Genomic DNA, 20,965 nt, shown 5'->3' on the forward strand with positions numbered 1-20,965 from the left:
AATATTGTAAAATTAAGGAATGTTAGAATGATGTTGGTCAGAAATTAAGTGGTTACTAGCTTTAATGCAAAGGTTGAGTAATAAGTTAAAATAAGTTATATTAAGTTACAATAAGGATTTGTTGAATTAAGAATTTGAACTGGAATACAAAGGGGGGAGGTGAGAGGAGGTCTGGGATATAAGGTAATGAAAATAAGTAATGGGAATTATATTTGTTTTGTTTTGTTTTAATTGTGTATTTCTGTATTTTTGCTATTCTTCTGCATTATTTTTCTTTTTGTATTAAATTGGAAACTTTAATAAATATCTTTTAAAAATATATATATATTGCTTTAGTGATTAACCAATTCTGATGCATTTGTAACTATATTTTGACAGAGAATGAAAAGCACTCAAGTCATTTACAGGTGCTCTACCAATGGTGCTGAATATTCTGTTCCGCAAAGTATAATAATAACTTGGACATCATCTCATTGTCTGGGAGACAGGGATTATGACGCATGGTGTAGAGGCATGGATTTCTGAAGAAAGAAAACCAGAAGAGGAGAGCAACAAAGCATTCAAAGGAGTGGTGAGGGTTGCCCTTGGGATTATTATCACCTGGTGGGAAACAAGAAGGCACAGGAATATGGAGGCCGTGCCACTGACAGCTTTCTCAGACCACCAGTGTCTTTCATAGAATCAAAATTCTAATGATCTCAAGTAGGAAATGTGTTTGGCTATTTACATGGTAGTTTTGTGTTGGAGTTCAGGCAGAAACCATAATCAAAATCATATATTACAATAATACATTGCAGCTTGGTGTGCCTTTTCTTCTTCTTCTTCATCATCATCATCATCATCCTCATCATCATTATTACCACCACCACTATTTTCATAGTCACAGTCCATACACTCTACTAGGGAAAATGTCTTGGATGAAATGATTTTCAGTTTTATACCGAAACACAGTCCAGTACAATGTTACCAGTGCAGATGATACAAAGGCTAATTTATAGGCTTTATGGCTGAAATTCTGTGCTCATTCAGGGTGCTTAAAACTTACCGTATTTTTTGCTCTATAAGACTCACTTTTTCACTTCTAAAAAGTAAGGGGAAATGTGTGTGCGTCTTATGTAGCGAATGCAGGCTGCGCAGCTATCACAGAAGCCAGAACAGAAAGAGGGATTGCTGCTTTCACTGCGCAGCGATCCCTCTTGCTGTTCTGGCTTCTGAGATTCAGAATATTTTTTTTCTTGTTTTCCTCCTCCAAAAACTAGGTGCGTCTTGTGGTCTGATGCATCTTATAGAGCGAAAAATACGGTATTTACCCCAAGGAGCTTTAAGTAGCCTCATGTGCGTGCAGGACTGCGGTCTCTGCGGTTTGGTGGATATGAAGTCAGACTGAAAAGAATACCTTACTTTGAACACTTGCAGCTCTTCAAGAATCACTTCTTCCATCGATTCTGTGTCCTGGTTGTAAATTGTAATGACTTTCAGCACAATCCCATTATCTGCAGTTGAGTTTCAGAGAGAAAGAGAGAGAGAGAGAGAGAGAGAGAGAGAGAGAGAGAGAGAGAGAGAGAGAGATTGAGAACTCAGGACTGGTAACCATATTTATTTGTACACCAGTAAAGTACAAAATGCTTCCAAACAAATATGACCAAAAGAATTCTGAAGGGAAATAGAATATGATTTTTCACCCACTCTAAAACATGAAAATACAAATGGCCAGAGACACAAGAAAAAGGCAAAGTTTTCTTCCTCCCATCTGTGAAGTAGATTTGGCTGAGAGAGAGAGAGGCCCAATATGACCCCAAAAGCTTCTGGCTGAGTGGAAATGGGACTTTCTCTTCCTACCCCAGCTCAGAAAAATCATTTGACAGCTCTGTAAGGTAGGTCACTCATGAATATCCTACAAAAGCAGACCCTCCAAGTGTCCCTATTTTCCAGGGACATCCCCGATTTACAGAAGCCATTCCAGTTTCTGATTTGATCCCAGAATGTCCCACTTTTCCTTAGGACATCCCTATTTTCATTGGAGAAATATTGAGGGTATGGAGGTATCCGTCCCCCGAGCCGTCTGAAGGGAAGTTTTTTAATGTTTAGTGTTTTATTATGTTTTATATATGTTGGAAGCCACCCAGAGTGGCAACCCAGTCAAATGGGTGGGGTATAAATAGTAAAGTTCTTCTTCTTCTTCTTCTTCTTCTTCTTCTTCTTCTTCTTCTTCTTCTGGAACAGGATGTCCCTATTTTCATCAGAAAAATGTAGGAGGTATGCAAAATTTGAGGTGGCAACTCTGCTACTGCCATGCAACTGAAGTTGTGGCGAAACTGTGATGTGAAGTGGTCACCTTCGTGATCGACCAGTATAATTGATAGTAACAAAATGGCAACAGCATATAACAGGTTTGTATTATTATTATTATTAATAATAATAATAATAATAATGATATACCGACCTATACCCGGAGGTCTCAGGGCAGTTCACAGAATAAAATCAAAATATAAAACCACAAAATACATAATCAAAATTGTAGGCCCAGCTCTAGGATTATTTGACACAGGCAATTATCCTAAAAGTCTTAGGAACAATGTCACCAGAGTGGTTTGAAGATCACAGCTAAGGTCCCTTTACAAGAAAGGAGTTGTGGAAGACAGCAGATTTCACTGCTTCTAAAAAACTTTTAGTTAGAAAACACAGCAATAAATCTTCAAACTGAGAAAATGGCCCCATTTAGAAGTCTCCTGCGGAAGGAGAGGCCTGAGGAGGAAAGAATTCTACCCCAGCAAAGAGCGGACTGAGTTTTAAAGTAATTGGACACTAAAGTGATCTGACAAGCGTTTAAACTATGTTACTCCCTCACAACTCACAGCATGCAAGTACTCAATAAATCGGAATCATGCCCAGAATTCATACTGCTCAACTTCCAACAATTTGTTCAAGTGCAGAGCGGAGAAGCCACATCTCAGCTAAATCGAGACCTCCAGAACACAAAAACATCTGGCATGAGGGACCCCAGGAGCCAAGGCTGGAGGAGGGCAGTGAAATGAGTAGTCAATTGCCCAATGGCCATGATGACAGAAGTGTGGCCCTGCCCATCAGAAGGAATTATATCTGAAGAATATTAGCCTCATTGCTGGGCAATGGACATGCATGCCCTAGTACAGGGGTGGTGAACATGTGGACCTCCTAAGTTCTGGGACTCAAATGGCCACTATCCCAAGGCAGCATGGCCAATGGCCAGGTAACACAGGAGCTATAACTACAAAATCTGGAGGTCCACAGGTTTGTGATTTTAAATCTATCACCCAAGAGTATTTGCCCCCAACCTGGATCTTAGGCATCCAGGGAATTCTCTCTCTTTCTTTTTAAATATACCATATCTTTACCTTTAGCCAAAATACAAAAAACCCAAGAAGTGAACATTGACTAGGGAGAAAGCAGAGCGTGAGCATCAGCTGGGAGCCAGAAATTCAGGCCTGTAGGTAGCCGGGCCAAGGAAGACTGCTCAGAGTTCACCTAAGTGCATGGAAGCTGAGCTGGGGAAGAAAAGAAGGGAAAGTGGGTGCTTTTAACCCCTCCTCTTTCTTTTTCATTTACCTGTCCCAATAAATAAGACATCGTATTGCCCGTCTTCTGCTTCCACTCTGTCTACGACTATTTGTTTGAGGTTGTATTTCCCATCCGTCTTCACAAGAACTGGTCTCTTATGAACAGGCCTAACCGACTGATACATCAGTGGGTGACTCCTAGCAAAACGGATTGCTTCATCCGGATAGTCTTTGGTGCTCACGTACAGACCTCCATTCACTTTGCTGGCACACTAGGAAACACAAAGTAGATTATAGTTCTGATGCTGATAGCCATCCATGGAAAAACATGGAGCTAGTAAAAGGTGGATCCTGCTTTATTTTGTAAGATTAAGGCTGCCCCCGTATACACATTTACTAAGGTACAAGCATCACTGGACAGATTGGGACTCACATGCAGTGCACAGCATCCAGATTCTGGCTAGGATCAAATTATATCTTTTGCAGTAAGCATTGGGGTTTGAGAAAATACATGGAATAGATTAGATTTCTAGGTTTTTAAAAAAGGAGCAGATAGAAAGTTGCAACTGTGAACTTGTGATCACTTTGGAAGTTGGATAATGGCAAAGCTGGAAAAAAAATGTAGAAAACAAAGCAGCTGCAGAACTTGAAGATTGAGGGATTTGTTCTGACCTGTGGAGAGCAGTGATGCGTTTCAATGACTTTCCCTTGAAATGTAACTTCTCTAGCAGTCTGTCTCTCAATTGGCTTTCTAAACATCTCTTCTCCAAGAAGAGTACAATAGTTGATGGGACAGATTCAAAACAATATTGTTAAGAGTTGTGGTGCCAGGGTTTGTGGGTGCAAGGTTCCCTTAAATCCCTGGGCCTCATAGGTGTTAGAATTTAATGAATGCTTGGAGAGTTAAACTAGAGGTCAGACTCTGAATAGCTGGACTCAGCTCCGTGTGTTCAGGAGATCGCCTGAGGGATGGGCCATTAACAAAGACAAAGATGGGTCACTGGCAAACTAAAGACTCTGTGCCAGCTGGCAAACGGGTTGAGCCCCTCCCTGAGCTCTGAGATGGTTCACAGAGACAAAGCAGAGTGGAGCGTTTAGGATTGCCATTGGGGATGATGTGGGCTGGAGGAAAATAGTTGCAGTCTGTAAAAATGTGGCAAGCTGGAGAGAGGTTGAGCCACATCTGGAGTCTTTTTGAATCCAAGGCTGCTGTGGCCATGGCAGAAGTCAACCCTCTTGGAGTTTAATGCTGGGAATCCCTCTATCCTAGGCTCAGGTATGTGTGCAAATAAACCATATATCATAAAGGCACCACAGTCTCTGCAGTGCCTCATTTCCAAAGGAACCTGAATCCTTAATAAGTGCTAGGAATCTCGCAGGGCTCGGAGATTGGGGTGTGGTGCAACAATAAATTATATTGGTCTGATAGAGAAAATAAAGATGTTGTGTTCCATTTCTTCAAACATGCAAATGCTAATGCTGGTTTTTTTGGGTTTTGTTTTTTTTTTAAGAAAAGAATCAGTCAGCAATATTTGATTCCAATCCCTAGCTTCATTTCCTTTGATTTACACCCATAGCCTTGCAAAAGACAAATGTGCTGAGTGAGCACCCCTCAGAGCTATAGCATATGCCAGTGTTTCTATCCTCACCCTAAACATCTTATAAAATACAACCAGGGGGTCCGATTCAGCCCCAGCCATGCATGCCAACATTTCCTCCTGCAAGAGAGGGGTACTGCTATGGAACTCCTTTCTGCACATCAGGAAAGTAGAAGATTATACATCAGCAATTTGATGTTTGCTTCTAGGGCAGAGTAAGCTGTTGACCCCCAGACACCGTTGGACTCCCATCTCCCATCAGCACCAGCCAGCAGGCTCAAGAGTCAGGGGCAAAAGGAGTTGCTGTCACAAGTTCACTAACTGTACTAAAATAGACACGTTTTTATCCTGAAAAGGAAGCTTTAAATTAGTTGATAGAAGTAGCTCCTTACAAAGTCTTCTGTTCAAAAGTTACCTTGTGCACTTTAATTAGAACCATTTAAGGCTTTTGCTAGAAATATTTCAGTAATCATTTATTTCCTACATGGCTGTTGAAAACAGTGTGGTTTTAAGAGATGGTTCAAGCTCAGCCACAGTAGCAGGCTCTCCCTATTTAAATTGGATTTTCAATCAATAAAGTGAAATAAAATACTCTTTATGTTTACTGGAAACATTCAGTCTCAACTTGTGGCAGGGGCTGTAATTGACTCTAATGAACTCCTGCACTTGTCAAATGGGGCAGTGTTTATTTTCTTTTCCCTGGGTCTTGGCTATGCCCTGACATATTTGCTCAGCCTCGGTTTTGAAGTGCATTTTCTAATCAGCCAGCAGTGGGATTTTCATCATAAAAGGCGTCACATGTGGCTTTCAAGAAGGAGCTCGGACGTCTAGTTTCCCACGTGCAGCTGCAAGCCAATGAAACAGAAATGCCAAATCCTGTCGAAAAGTTCCAGCTTGAGCAAGATTTGAGAATGTATTATTTAGATGGATTTAAAACAAAATGTTTGAAAAAAATATGTGTAAATCGCTTCAAGGCTAACTTAGGCCATCGGCACATTTTGGGCGGGGGTTTTATTATTCTTTGGGGTTGCTTTGTAGTGCTGTGTTTGAAGGCACCATGCTGGGCATTAAGCAATTAAGCCGACTGTTTAGAGAGACGCCAACAGCAACAGGAGAGGCTCTGCGAAGCTCTAGCAGGGATTTGCCTTAGAATGAATCAATGTTTAAGATCCAGTGCAGTGGTGTGCGGTCAGTGGACTAAGGGGGAACAGGCTAGTCCCCTAAATGTTCCCAGTAAATTAGAGTATTAAAGTATCAAAGCCTGGTGCCTCCTTTGCAAAGCCCAGGAAGCTTCTGCCTGGCTTAGGGAAGCAGGCGTGATGCTCCGATGGGGCCCAAGAGCCCTCCCACCACCTCCCCAAAGCACCCCTGTCTTTGGGAAGGAGGCAGCAGGGATCCAGCATTCTGCAAGAAGCCTGCACCCTCCTCCCCAAAGCCTGGGAAGCTTCTGCCTGGTTTAGGGAGGGAGGCGCGATGTCCACGCACATGATGTTGCTCCCCCACATCACCCTCACAACCTGGCACCTCCGGCCCTAACTGTTCCCCTACAAAAAAAATAAATCATTGCACGCCACTGATCCAGTGGCACAAATACCATTTCCCCCTGTTCATTTGCACCAAGTCTCTGCTTACTCAAAGGAGAGGTGTTCTGACTAAGAAGGCAGTTGCTGCAGTGGAATTTTAACTGCCAGAGGAACGCGGCCAAAATAAGTAAGTTAAGGAGTGTGCAGTCATCCTTTCCTAAGTCAAAGTATTTTATGTCCTGTTCCCACTTCCAGGTTTGCAGCCAAGAATTCCCTTAACTACACCCAGTATCATGATAGAAAGGGAGAGAACCCCATGTAGATGTCCCCCACCCAGCCAAGCCCTGGTCACCCACAACATCTAGGAGGTCTGACAGGCCCCTCCAAATCAGACACCATGCTAGTTTAGAACAGAGGCATGGAAGAGTGTGGAGGGACCTCTGCTCTAGCTACATGCGGAGAAACTGGCTTCTGCTTATGGACCTTACTTTCTGGGCCAGGGAAAGGGCATATCTCACCTAGGATCTCTACCAGCGGGAGTCCCACTGATATGGAGCAGGTTTTGCCTCCTCCAGATGCAAGCTCCAAGTGCAATGAATGGCAGCCCTTTGTTCATATGGGGGAAAGCAAAGAGGGATGACTCACCTTGCAGCCAGTCATCTGGGGAGACTGGGGAATTATGTTAGAATGTTGTTTATTGATTATAGCTCGGCTTTTAATACCATCCTTCCGGACATTCTTATCAAAAAGCTGATGGAAATAGACCTTTCTTCTACCATCTGTGACAGGATTAAAGACTTTCTGAGGGATCGGACACAAACAGTGAGGATTGGGCCTGTTACATCTACCTCCCTGAAGCTCAGCACTGGCACCCCACAGGGATGTGTGCTGAGTCCCTACGTGTACTCATTGTATACATATGACTGTATTTCATCTGATCCATCCACTGTAATTATTAAGTTTGCAAATGATACTACCACAATGGGTCTAAATACAGGTGGAGATGAATCAGCGTATAGGGAGGAGCATCTACATGGTGCTTAGAGAATAACTTGCATCTAAATATTAGCAAGACAAAGGAGATGGTGTTGGACTTTTGGAGGAAGAAAGGGGAACCAGCCCGTTGTATATGGGGGGTTGTGTGGAGAGAGTTTCTTCCTTTAAATACCTGGGAGTTTACCTTAGTGAAGACCTCACTTGGAAAAACAATAGAACTTAGGTGGTTAGGAAGGCCCAACAGAGACTCCATTTTCTCAGCGTCGTGCGAAAGAACAATGTTAAACAACAATTGATGACCTCCTTCTACTGGTCCACAATAGAAAGTGTCCTCTCGTATTGTATCACAGTGTGGTACATTGGCTTGACAGCCACGGACCGAAAGTCTTTACAGAGGGTGGTGAACACAGCACATGATATCATGGGCTGTGCCCTGAGCCCGCTATATGTTATCGCAAGGGATCGTTGCCTTAGGAGAGCGAGAAAAATTCTCAGGGACAATTCACACCCTGGCCAGCACCTCTTTAATCTTCTACCCTCAGGCAGGAGATATAGAAGTATAATCAGTCGTACCAACAGGCTAAAAAACAGTTTCTATCTGCGGGCTGTTAGGCTGCTGAACGGAAAATAATATAGTGCAACTGACTTTCGGGGTTGGTGTGTTGTGCGACAAGCACACAGAGTGCAATGAGGTTTAATGTTTTGGGGGGGGAGGGAGGCTCGGTTAATTTCACCATACACAGCTTGTACATTGACAATAAAGGTATTATTATTATTGAAGTCAGAGGAATGTTTATGGGCCCTAAACCGACCAACTGCCCCGGCAACTCCAGTTCTTATCTACAAGATTTATCTGGGGGTTTTTTTGTTTCAACGGTACTCTATTTTATGACATTTGGGGGGTGGAGGGGAACCTCTCTCACTTACTGATCCAGGCCTTGGGTATGGCACTTTCCCTTCATACACAGACCAGTGGTATTCAGGTCCCTCTTTATGGGCATATGGTCCATTGAAAGCTGCCCGGATGCTAGCCATGTGATAGACACATATAGCATATCCTCGGAATATGTTGCTGCAAAACAAAAATCAAGAAAGACTCTGGTAACCTCATGTTCAGATTACTGCAATACACTTTAGATAGGACTTTCCTTGACGGCAGTGCAGAAGCTGTAGCTGGCAGAGTGTGTCACTAGAGGGCTGTGCAGAGTGTACCGACCATAACACGCCAATTGTCCAAGAATGTCATTGGCTGCTGATATGCTTCTGGACCCATTATATGCTGACATATAAAGGTCTGAACAAATACTTGAAGTGGCGCCTCTTCCAGTATTTGTCAGCCTGGATGTTAAGTTCTGCAACAATCTCTCCAATTAGTGCTATCTCTTGGGACCTTCTCTGTGGTTGAGTCCCTTTCCCTGAAGATGCACCCAACATTTCAATGTTGAGTTTTCATTGCCAACTTGAGAGGTACTTATTCACCCAGGCCATTGGGATACTCTTACACTTGGGCCTGGGTATTACTATTGATTTGGTCTGCTGCTATAACAGTATTATGGGTAAAAAACCTGAAAAAAAGGGTTCTTAAATTGTATCGTATGTTACAAATGTAATCACAATGGTTGCATTTTTGTGCTTGTTTAATTGAAATATTGTGGTCCACCCTGTGATCAGTTGATGGACAGTGGATAAATAAATACTTTCTATTCTATGTCCAAGTCTCAGTCCACTATGCTGATTGACACCTTAGAAAATATATCTAACCAGACCCTTTCATTTGCTAGTAGGGCATTTGGTATTTTCACATTCACCATAAAGCAGGTTCCTCAAAATGTCTTTCATCTAGGGTAGCTACATCACAATTGCTTACCTTGTAGTGTTGAAGAGTCCGAATATCACGGGGTTTTTGTTATCCCGAGTGTGGAGCAAAAAGACATCCTCTGCAAAGTGGAGGCATGTTGCTGGTTAAGTATGAATAAACCATTTATGGAAGAAAGTAGTCTTAGTGACTGCTTATGTAACCTAGCAAATGAATAGGTTTCCATTCTTACTTCTGTCTCATCACCACTGACACACAGGGCCATTATGGACGTCATGGCAAATCACAACTGAACACGACCAGAATAAGCTGTCATGTGTCTTCCCTCTTCTCTTCTGATATGAATGTGAGGACAAGTTGAGAAGATTTTGCTTCCGTTTGTGATCGTCCACAGTTTAGTGCTACACCAGACGTTTTGTTGTAGCAGGCAACTTTACGATCGATGGTTTCAAACAAACTATAGTTAAGATTAGCCACAATTTCATCCTGGGTTTGGATGAAACGTCAAGGTGCACACTATGGCCATGGTTCAAATCTCCACTCAGCCAGGCAGCTCACTGGGTGACCTTGGGCCAGTCAACATCCCTCAGTCAGGCTGACGTACCTCACAGAGAGAAGTGCCAGTCACAGCACCTTGAGGAAAAGGTGGCATATAAGTGTAATATATAAATGTAATAAACCAAGTTATTTTTTTTAAAAAATAGAAGGAAATAATCTGTTTTCCTCATGGCTGTGCCAGAGGAGGAAAGGGTTGGTGTGAAGAATAAAAGGCCAATGCAAATTTTGACTCATTCTCAACACAATAAACCATGTTTCATCATGATGCTCAAACTACTTCATAGGAACTTAGCATAAGCTTAGTGATACCAGTCACTTACGCACAGCTGTGAATCTGCATGAGTTTACAATGGGCTGTGCCTTCCACCTACGGAGAAGCAGGAAGCTCACCTAGCTCATCAAAATGTGTGTCAATTCCATTCATTCCTGGCACAGAGCAGATCAACCTGGTTTTGAGGAAAGTGGTCCATTTATTCACCAGCATCCGTTGTCCACCCATGTCATTCTGGAGAGGACGGAACAAGAGAAGACAAACACAGGGACAGGTTAGACGTGTTGTGTTCTCCTGCTATTGGAGGGGAAATTTTGGATCACAACTTTGCTGCTACGAGTAGATTTGACACTTCCAGTGTGTATGAAGACTTTATGGCTTTAACACCATGCCAGCATTTTTTCTTCCCTCACTTGCTTTGCATGTATCCAACATGATGAAGAGTTCTGGAGAATCTCAAAACCTGCTCAGTATTTTGTGATTTTTTGGTTGGTCCTAATAAAGATCTTTCCCTATAGCGGATTCCCCCCCTTTTTTTCTTATGTCCTACAGTGACCTCCTTTGCTTTTTATATAGCTTACATTATTACTCCAGAGTCTACATTTTATCTAAACTATCAAAGCACTCATTAAAAGCTATAGTTTGGTAAGAATTTTTCAATGAAAATCATGCCAATAACAAGTTTTAACTGTCTAGATATTATTAATCCCTTTCCGATTACTCAATTTTGGCACATCCGTGAAGCAAATATGCTAGCCAGTTAAATTCTTTGTTTTATTAATCACCCTTAGCATTAGTTCAGTGAGATTAAGAAATAATGACCCTCACATTTGTTTATTTCAGACTCGAGTTACTTCATGGAACTCATTCTGAGGCAGATGGTCTGGGTGCTGTAATCCTAAAGTAAAAAATCTTGTATATAATGACTACAGTTACTAATTACCCTCCTTTCCTAAGGGTGCAAAGAAACATTTCCCTCTCTCCCCAGGGCTGAGCTATAAAATCATGCCTGTTCTGCAAATCTGCATTAAAAGCTGGCTATGAATGGCGCTGCCTTGCCCTATTCTGTGACATGTCTTGTGATTTTTTTAATTTTAATTTTTAACATTAATATAGTGTTGAATGAATGGTTGAGCTTCTAGACTGGCTATTTATTGAGCGTCCATGTTGATATGCTGACACAAAACCTGTGGGGAAGTTATTCATCCCCATCATCCAGCCTGGACACTGAGGTCCAGCGCCGAGGGCCTTCTGGTGGTTCCCTCACTGTGAAAAGTGAGGTTACAGGGAACCAGGCAGAGGGCCTTCTCGGTAGTGGCGCCTGCCCTGTGGAATGCCCTCCCAGCAGATGTCAAGGCAATAAACAACTATTTTACTTTTAAAAGACAACTGAAGGCGGCCCTGTTTAGGGAAGTTTTTAATGTCTAATGCTGTATTGTTTTTAATATTCAGTTGGAAGCCGCCCAGAGTGGCTGGAGAAACCCAGGGTATAAATAATATATTATTATTATTATTATTATTATTATTATTATTATTATTATTATTCTGCTTATTGAATGTTCCCAATATGTTCATGCAGAGATTATACGACATTCCAACTAGTGGTTCGTATGCCAAACTTTCTGAGGGAATTTTCCCTCCTTGTTCTTATCTTGTTTTTTTTTGCAGTTAGAAAAGTGACATTTATGAGATTCTGTGCATATTTACATAGAGGTATTTCCCACTGTTTAACCAAACCTTCTTTTGCAATCCTATGGACATTCATTGAGAAGGAAGTATCATTCATTTGCAGTGGCACTTGCATTTGAGTAAACATGCGCAGGACAAGGCTGGGAAGCTGCAACCCCAAGCACATTTATGTAAAAGCAAGTTGCGCTGAAATAAATTGGACTCTCCACTAAGAAAACATGATTAAGATCAGGCATGGTGGTGGTGGTGGGATCTCCAAAGCATGCAAAGCTCTTTTGGTTTCTTCTATTGGGCTTAATGCTGAGCTTTTGTAATTTTATTTTCCCTCAACAGAAGCTCTGAGTTAAATTTAGGAAAACACACACAAACACAAGATAAGGAGCAGACCAAAATTTTGCATGCGGCCTGCCACTCAAGTGACTGTTTTCTTTCCATACCCGTTTCTCTTGATCCCTTTTATGTTTCTCCTCAAGTTTTACTTTATGCCACTCAGTAGGGAATGAACTCTTCAGATGCAGGTCATTGCTGAGCTATGCCAGAACCACAGTTAGGTGGTCACAACCATCTCCCACCCTTTCTGTGGACAAGGGGCTCTTTAATATGGAGCCAGGAAGAAAGTCAGAATTCAGTCTTGGGTGTTCTTGTTTTTTAAAATACATACATTTTTTTACTTTTAGCTTTCCCAAACCCAAAGCATCTAAACTCCAGAGCAAAAAGAAGGAACACACTGTAAGCAGAAGTTTTATCATAAAAGGTTTCTTACGGCACACATTCTTCCGACTCTGGAGTAGATGGCGTGAGCACCTGTCTCAGCCTCTAACGCTTTCTCAGTAAAGAAGAAGTACACCTTGTTATCTTCCCGGTCTTCATTGTCAGGAATCATGAAGGAGCTTACAAATTTTGGTTCTTTAAAAAAACCAAAGAAAAGGGGGGGGGGAGAGAGAAGAGATACCAAAAAAGCAAAAGGAAAAAGGGATGAATCAAATTTATTTTAGAAAAACACTGGTAATCATGCATATATAAAAACATGTATAAGTGCAACCAGATAGCACACTTTTTATTCCAGATATTATGGACTGGCCCAAGGCAGACATGAGCACTGAGCTATCTATGGCTTGAGTTTTGGATTTGATATCCCACTTTATCATTACCCGAAGGAGTCTCAAAGCGGCTAGCATTCTCCTTTCCCTTCCTCCCCCACAACATACACTCTGTGAGGTGAGTGGGGCTGAGAGACTTCAAAGAAATGTGACTGGCCCAAGGTCACCCAGCAGCTGCATGTGGAGGAGCGGGGAATCGAACCCGGTTCCCCAGATTACGAGTCCACCACTCTTAACCACTACACCACACTGGCTCGCTTGGGGAGGGGGGTTATAGGTCACAATCCAGGAACATTTTGAGATCCCGAAAACCAGAGTGCCTTCATTTCTAGTCTCTTGATGTGTATCATTAGGAACTAAATGGACAGACTCCGGATCACAGTTGGGAAAGGGAACAGGAAGTCTTCCCATTCAAGCTGACAGACCTGGGTTCGCACACTTGGAACTGAGCGAATTCAGGCACACGTCAGCAAGTGTTTTATCTCAATGAAATAACAGGACTGCAGATCTAAGCGTGCCAAACTGCTGCAGGGCAACGCAGTCATTGCGCCTTCAACTGCGGTGATGAATTTGCAAGGGCTGCTTGAGGTTAATAATTTTAGAAGGAGTACAAATGATGTGGACTGGCCATAATGTGGCCTATACATCATACACAGGATGCTGGCACATTAGCATTGACCGTGCAGCTCATGATAGATTGCTATGGGGGGCCTTAAGTGGTGAGCAGGTAAGCCCACAATGAGATTCTCCCTGCTTTTTGGAGCGAGATAAAGGCACCAGAAAGAGGGAAGCATTTTCCAGCATCTTCAAAAATGCACAAAGACACAAGTTTTAGTAATATTTGCATCTCCAAATGTATATGAAGAGAAAGAAATTAAAAATTTCAGTTCCACAGAGGGCAGGCCAAACAATTTCCCACTCAAATCACTCCAGACAAATTGTCAATTTCCACCCTACTCTAAATCACCCCAAATCTGTTCCTCTTCAATTCATTTACCCCCAGTTAATTTCCCAGTATATCCTGCTCTAAATCAATTAAATTCCCCTTCACTTACACCCATTCCATAACCCCCAAATCATCTGTAAAAGTAGTCTTACATTAATTCATTTCCTAAAATTAATATCCCATACACACCAAATTCAATTTATTACAAATTCATGAATGACCCAGAAGCACGTGGGACACTTCAGGAAATATTTTGGGGTCTCTACCTCATGGGTTTACTCTAGCAATACCTCTTGGTTCGGATCCTGGCTCACAGAGAGGGGAAGCCAAATTTCCTCTCCAGAATACTGCTCTAATATTTGGAATGTGCCTAAGTCCTGAGGAAGATAGCCTTAAGTACAAACATACTTTTCAATAGATATTTCTAGTAAATATGAATGGAACTGCAAAGCAATAACAACCAAGATCTCAAGGGGGACCAAAAGACAAACTTAAAAACTGTTTCATGCAAGTGAATGAACATATGGAGAATATCAGCTTTGAAAATATTTGTGTAGCTCCAACTTACATATCAATATTTTTTTTCTTACACACATACACAAAAAACCCCTAAGATCCTTTTCCAATCTTACTCTCTGGGGTTCATTTATTTTAATTTATATTAGCCTGAAACTTGGCATGCATTTGATACAACCATCTGTGGCTGTATACAAAACAGGAATCAGAGCTGTTGAGGCAGACTGATTTGCCACTGCGGGTGGGGGTGGGGAGAGCAAGACACTGTGCGAGAGGGATGTGCAGATTTGAAAGCATTTCGCCTCTTTTGTTGTCAAATTGGAACCATGTGACTTGGCCATGAGAAACCAAACACTGACGTTTACCCTTGGGATAGATCAGAATAACTCAACTCATCAAGGCTCTGTAGGGACGATCCTTTGACAGTCATCATGGCCCTCAATCTACATGACGCTCACAACTCAAGGGAAAATTAAGAAACCCAAGGGAGTGAGTCTTCCAGAGCGCACATTCAAAATAGCTCGGGGCAATAAGAGAGTCAAACAGCGATGCAGTTCACACACTCAGGTGCATGAGGACCTAAGTATGCATGGTAGGTGAGCTGTTGTGTGCCCGTCTTACTTCTCCCAAACCTGACGTGAGCAAAATCAAGTGCGGCGTTATGCACATCCATATACCAGATGTCTGACTTCCCCATCCCTTTTCGCGGGGGAAGGATCCAACAAATCATGTCTACAAATGTGCATCTCAAAGGTCCAGGGGGATGCAACATGCTGATTCTTTCTCTGCCTATGGAGTCCTCGTCAGCAGACTGAGTGTGCAAATTCTGTTTCCTTTCTCTGTAGAATTAGTAGGGAACAATTTGGGTCTCTATGAACAATTGGTATTGGCCAAACACATGATATTTATGCTAACCTAAAGGACCCAATACTTTGGCCACCTCATGAGAAGAGAAGACTCCCTGGAAAAGACCCTGATGTTGGGAAAGATTGAGGGCACAAGGAGAAGGGGACGACAGAGAACGAGATGGTTGGACAGTGTTCTTGAAGCTACAAACATGAGTCTGATCAAATTGCGGGAGGCAGTGGAAGACAGAAGTGCCTGGTGTGCTCTGGTTCATGGGGTCACGAAGAGTTGGACATGACTAAATGACTAAACAACAACAAAGGACCCAATGCACAACTTATAGCTGGACTCCCCAGTGCCCTCCCCAATCTGGACTCTCAAGCAAAAGTACTGTTCCCCTGAGATCTTTTCAAGGGATCATCACTGATACTGCAAATTTTGACTGCTAAGGGGATTAGCAATGATTTGGAGAGAACCTTGCAGGGAGGATAAGGCTAGAACCTTGTGTTGCTGAAGCATCTGGGCAAAACACTATTGTTTATTGTTATGATTACTATTATTAAACAACGAAGATTTCTTACGGACCCCTTGTACCTTTCAGCAGGCGCTCGTCGTCTGGCTCAGTCCGGATGTGTGCCGCACGGCCCATTGTGCGGAAGATGGCAGCATCTCGCCCCCAGTAGTCACTGTAGAGCCCAGCGAACAACTCGCCACCTGAAGGTCAGATTCAGCCGTGGTAAGTGGAGAGAGGGTTGCCACACTCACACGACATACATGTTACATCACAGGTGAGGCGTTTGACCAGTCCTGTGGACACAGATTTTCCTGGATCGTACCACATCAGGGTGCAGGCGAAGAGTTGCATACTTCAGTGCTTCTCTACAGCCCTTCTAGAGGAGGTCAGGGGTAGAAGCAGGGCAGGGACAGGAGGGGAACATGACAAAATATAGCAGGGAGGTTTCAATCTAGACTTCTCCCTGGCATTCTGTTTTTCCATGCGCAGGGATGTTGATGTTGTTGTCAAGGCCCAACTTGTAGACCCAAGCGTTACGGGAAAAGCTGTGCCCACGCAAATATGAAGCTGCCGTAAAAGCTTAAGGCAATTTACAGTAGCAGGGATAAAAGTCCCAATGTGTTTTATACATGATACAAACAGAGACATCAACAGGAAGTCAATGGATAACCTACACTTAAAGAAGTTGAGGTATTCCATCTTTTATCACTGATGTGTCTTTTAAAAAAACATTTTAAAACACAACAAATTCCTTCCAGTAGCACCTTAAAGACCAACTAAGTCAGTTCTTGGTATGAGCTTTCGTGTCCATGCACACTTCTTCAGATACGGTATCTGAAGAAGTGTGCATGCACACGAAAGCTCATACCAAGAACTGACTTAGTTGGTCTTTAAGGTGCTACTGGAAGGAATTTGTTTTGTTTTGACTATGGCAGACCAACACGGCTACCTATCTGTAATTTTAAAACACGAATACAGTAAGTCTGCACTTTTCTTTCTCTCAAATCTCCTCGCCCCCACCATGCTGAGCGAGACCAGAATTTTCCCCCCTGCATTAAATTACTCGTACTCTACATTACGAGTTCAGGATTCCGCTCCAGAGTGAACTGCAAGGCACTGGCTGCCCGATGACATTTTCTGCCTCGCTTGCCTTTTTAAAAGGGGATTTCATAAGGTACTTGGCTTAACCCCTTTCTCAATGTGTCTTACAGTTATTTGCCACTGGATGGCACCCGAGTACCACAAAAGAAGCAGGAAGAAGCCATCCTTTCAGAACGGGAAGAAAATTAGCCATTTGACAGTCTAAATTAAACTGTGCAGATATTTTACTGCCCTCTGACAAAAAACTGAATACTTTCAACCTTTTTTTAATCTATAAGCAAGCATATTTGACTAACTTTACTGTTACTGTTATGGTTTTTAATTATTATCCTTATCACTATTACTGCTTTCCCTCTCTCTCAAGGATTTGCAATCTTTTACTTGCTGTCTGCAAATAAATGTGGATCTGATTTCAGTGCAACTGATGCATTTGGAAGTAATGATCCTGCAATTCCTAATACTGCAATGACCCCAAATATTCTGCTGAAGTACAGCAGATACAGCAAACCCAGAAATCTTTCACTGGTGCTAGCCAACCCATGCGGAGATCAGCTTCGCACAGGAACAACACCTTAGCAAATAAAGTAAATAAGTCACAGCAGTTCTTGAGAAAAAGGAATCCTTACGTATTTGAGATGGCATGAAAACTGCAGTCTCCAAACACCTGAATAATCACTCCCAACTTTGCAAGGTGCCTGGGTTTATGTAGCCAAAACAATATGACAGCTCACCCTTGCAAAAGCGTGTGTGTGTGTGTGTGTGATCAGCATCCTTGGAAGAAGCATTTGTGTGTGTTTTTGTAAGCCTGCATGTTTGCGCTGAGGCTACAGTTCGCCTTAGCATTACATGCAAACTGTGTAGTACAACTTCCACAAGGAAATTTTCTACACATGTGTGATTTCCAGCCTTTCTCAGGCTACAGACATCCTTGGCAAGAATGAAGGTCATGCATGACTTACAAAGCGAATTCTTAAACTAAGTTTTAAATTCGTGAGGTAACTTTGATTTCCCAGAGGAAGTGCGTGTTGGTCGAGAGCCAAGGGCTTTGCGGTTCATTACGTGGAGGGTCTTCCCACTCTGCCCTGAGATAAGGGAAATTTGAGCATTCTTAGAGGCATTGTCACTTTGAACACTGGTGTTTATTTTCTTACTGGAGAGAACCTAAAGCCCTGGGATGGCTGCTTTTTGGGCCTGCCAGCAGATTCCCCACCAATTTCAGTGGGAGGTGCTGAAGCAAGCACTCTTATTCCTCTGCCGGAATCGTAAACCTGGTGGGATCACGTCCACAAAGTACTTCAATTTAAGAAAAATTAAAAGGGGATATTGGTAGCTGTCAGGGAGCTGCCATTGGAGCCAGAGGAGGAGGGAGGGCTCCAGAGGGATGCCGGAGAGCGTCCCAGGAGGGAGAGAGGCAGCCCATCTGCGGGGGAAGGAATTCAGCGTAGCACCAGTGGAGAAGGGGGGCAGATGGGGGTATCAGCGAGGGGGCTCCATGACTCCTCGCCGGAGACCAGCGGGGAGAGCACGGGTCCTCCGCTGCCCACACCCTCCCTGCGCAGAAGACTTCTGCGCAGGGAGAGTAGGCGGAGACTTGGCGTCAAATAACTTCTTTGCTGGAAGAAGTTCAAGAAACGCCCACTGATGGATTCTGCCAGCGATTGAGACAGCCACGGATGAGTGGCTGTCCGGACAGAAAGGGTTCACCCAGGTGACTCAGCCAGGTGTGGCGACGACTTACGCACGAGCAACCCCTAGAACCATTACAGTAGCATTTCAATTCCACAAATATACTTTGGATTGTATCCAACGTGTTCTTCCATTCATGGAATAGTTTTTTGACCCAGTGACGGTTTGAACAAGAATAGAGTTTGCAGTCAAATGTTAGATGTGCTGTGTAAAAATAGACGTCGTTTCATAATTGCAAACTAAACTATCTGGATCTAAAACTGTAGAACAGGTAAGTCTTCTTTGTTAATAAACATGTGCAGAGGGGAATGGTCGCAGTTCAGTAATGGAGCATCTTTTTCGCCGCTGCCAGTCAGTGTAGGAAACAATAATGAACCAGGCAGAACAACACGTCCTATGTTATTGTGCATACAAAGCATGTTATTCATATCGTTCTTACTTATTTAAAATATTTATATCCCACCTTCAAGTCTAAATTTCTAAGTCAGGAAAATATACATATGGAAAGGGCACCTAAATGGGTGTATTATTTTTAATATATAACTAATGTCAAACAGAAGGATGGGAAAAATCACTGAACAAAACCAATGGAAATCATGCTTCAGTGTGAGGTAAAAGCTCTCTGGAGTTATTCCTCCCCCCTCTCAAAAATGTCCTGAAGAGTAAGGAAGTTTTATGTTGTTCAGGGCACTTATGCTGATTCTACATATCGGAAATGTGGCATCTGAATGTTATTGTGTGGTTATTATAATTCTTGCAACTACTCTTCCCCTGACCCATCACCAAAGATGAAATACAAATGAATTGATTTTGTATTGTTATATACAAAATATATATTGTTGTATATATGTCGGGGGGGAGTGTGCTTGTGTTTACTGGAGAATTTTATGGCCTGTACATACATAGAACTATAAAGACTGGTCCTCTCAATAAATCTCTGAATTGATCTAGCTGGGAGAGTTGACGCCCCTGGTTTCACAGGGCCCTTCTCTGAACTGGTGCTACTCAGAGACATGGCACAAGCTGAGACCAAAGAAGCCTGGGGGGTTCCTGGGATAAGGTGAGGTGCAAGAGCTGTCCTGTTGCACAAATCCACTCCACTTCCCAGTGGGGAGGAGTTGTGGTGGACCGCGAGGCCACCCACTCCCCACTGGGGGCGGGGGACTTTGTCCCCCGTTGCCTGGGGGATCCCGGCCACGTCAGAGCCCGGCCAGCAAACCCGCTGGCAGGGGGGACGTGGCCGGGGCCGTTTAAACTGAGGAGCGAGCCAGAGGACTTCCTCTTTGCTCGCTTCCTCAATCACCCGCCCTCCCTCCCTATTTTGCAGGTTAGGCAGTGACCTTGCTGTGGACTTCGGTTGGTCGCCTTGGTTGTCTGAGGGGCCTGGTAGGAATTTTTCCACTTGGCAAATTGGCACTGGCCATTTGGTTTTCACCTACCTCGTAGCAATCGTCACAACTTTGTTAGGGTTGCGGTTAGGCATTGTTTGACCTTGTGTGGGGGAGGAGAGGTGTGGCCATCACCTGCCCCTCCATGCTTAAGGGTATTCCATTAAAGGAATCTGGGGGTGTTGATCTTGTCCAAAGCCCGGCTGGGGGCTAGGGCCTTGACACGACCCCGACGGGAACACCAGGGGGAGCTTGAGTTGGTTCACATCGACAGGGTTCCCCCTACCGGTGGCTTACCCTTACTGGACTTCCTGCACAATGGGTAGGAGTTAGATATAGTAAGGTCCAAGCAATGCCTAAGCCAATATTGCTCACATTCTATAATTTCAATAAAGTTGTGGCCAAAATTTTCCCAATAACATAAACATAAATCTGTGTCCCTGAGTTATTTCCAGCGAGGGGGTGGCTGCAGGGTCTCGACACACAAGTTCGAGCAGAATGAGAAGCTTCAGCATGAAGGTCATGCTCAGGGCTGCTTCACCGGCAGCGTGTGACATGTGCTGGCTCTGTCTCCTCCACCCAAGCATGGACCATTATCCAACACCAATATTTCCTTCTGCTGCTACTTGAGATCCTTTAGCTGGAACTGTCAGGGGTTGATCTGAGCCCTTCTGCATAAAAAGCAATTGCACTGCTACCCAGTCATGGGGATAAGTCACATCTCAGTCTCAGCAGCAGAAAAGATCTGGGCTAGAAAAGACGAAAGATAACAGGGCTGCTACTACTGTGTGCTACATATCAAAAGCCACGCGCCTGAAGAAAATTATCCTTTCAAGAACTTCTGTGGTCTCTGTCAACCTGCCAATGAGATCTATTACCAA

The 20,965-nt window shown here is 43.3% G+C and overlaps 1 protein-coding gene across 2 annotated transcripts in view; it reads right to left on the reverse strand.

Moving 5' to 3' along the window:
• SEMA3E (semaphorin 3E) overlaps positions 1-20,965 on the reverse strand; it is a 172,270-nt gene that overhangs the window by 11,929 nt on the left and 139,376 nt on the right. Inside the window, exons 6-12 of one of the 2 annotated variants that reach the window (XM_081860957.1) lie at positions 15,981-16,109; positions 12,751-12,893; positions 10,418-10,532; positions 9,521-9,590; positions 8,581-8,725; positions 3,586-3,808; positions 1,402-1,493 (exon numbers count right to left, since the gene is read on the reverse strand). In XM_081860957.1, the coding sequence (XP_081717083.1) occupies positions 1,402-1,493; positions 3,586-3,808; positions 8,581-8,725; positions 9,521-9,590; positions 10,418-10,532; positions 12,751-12,893; positions 15,981-16,109 (917 nt within the window). The remainder of the gene's footprint in view (positions 1-1,401; positions 1,494-3,585; positions 3,809-8,580; positions 8,726-9,520; positions 9,591-10,417; positions 10,533-12,750; positions 12,894-15,980; positions 16,110-20,965) is intronic. The other variant, XM_081860958.1, reaches the window with a different exon arrangement.

The sequence above is a fragment of the Podarcis erhardii genome (assembly GCF_964252035.2).
Source record: "Podarcis erhardii genome assembly, chromosome: 5".
Taxonomy (NCBI): domain Eukaryota; kingdom Metazoa; phylum Chordata; class Lepidosauria; order Squamata; family Lacertidae; genus Podarcis; species Podarcis erhardii.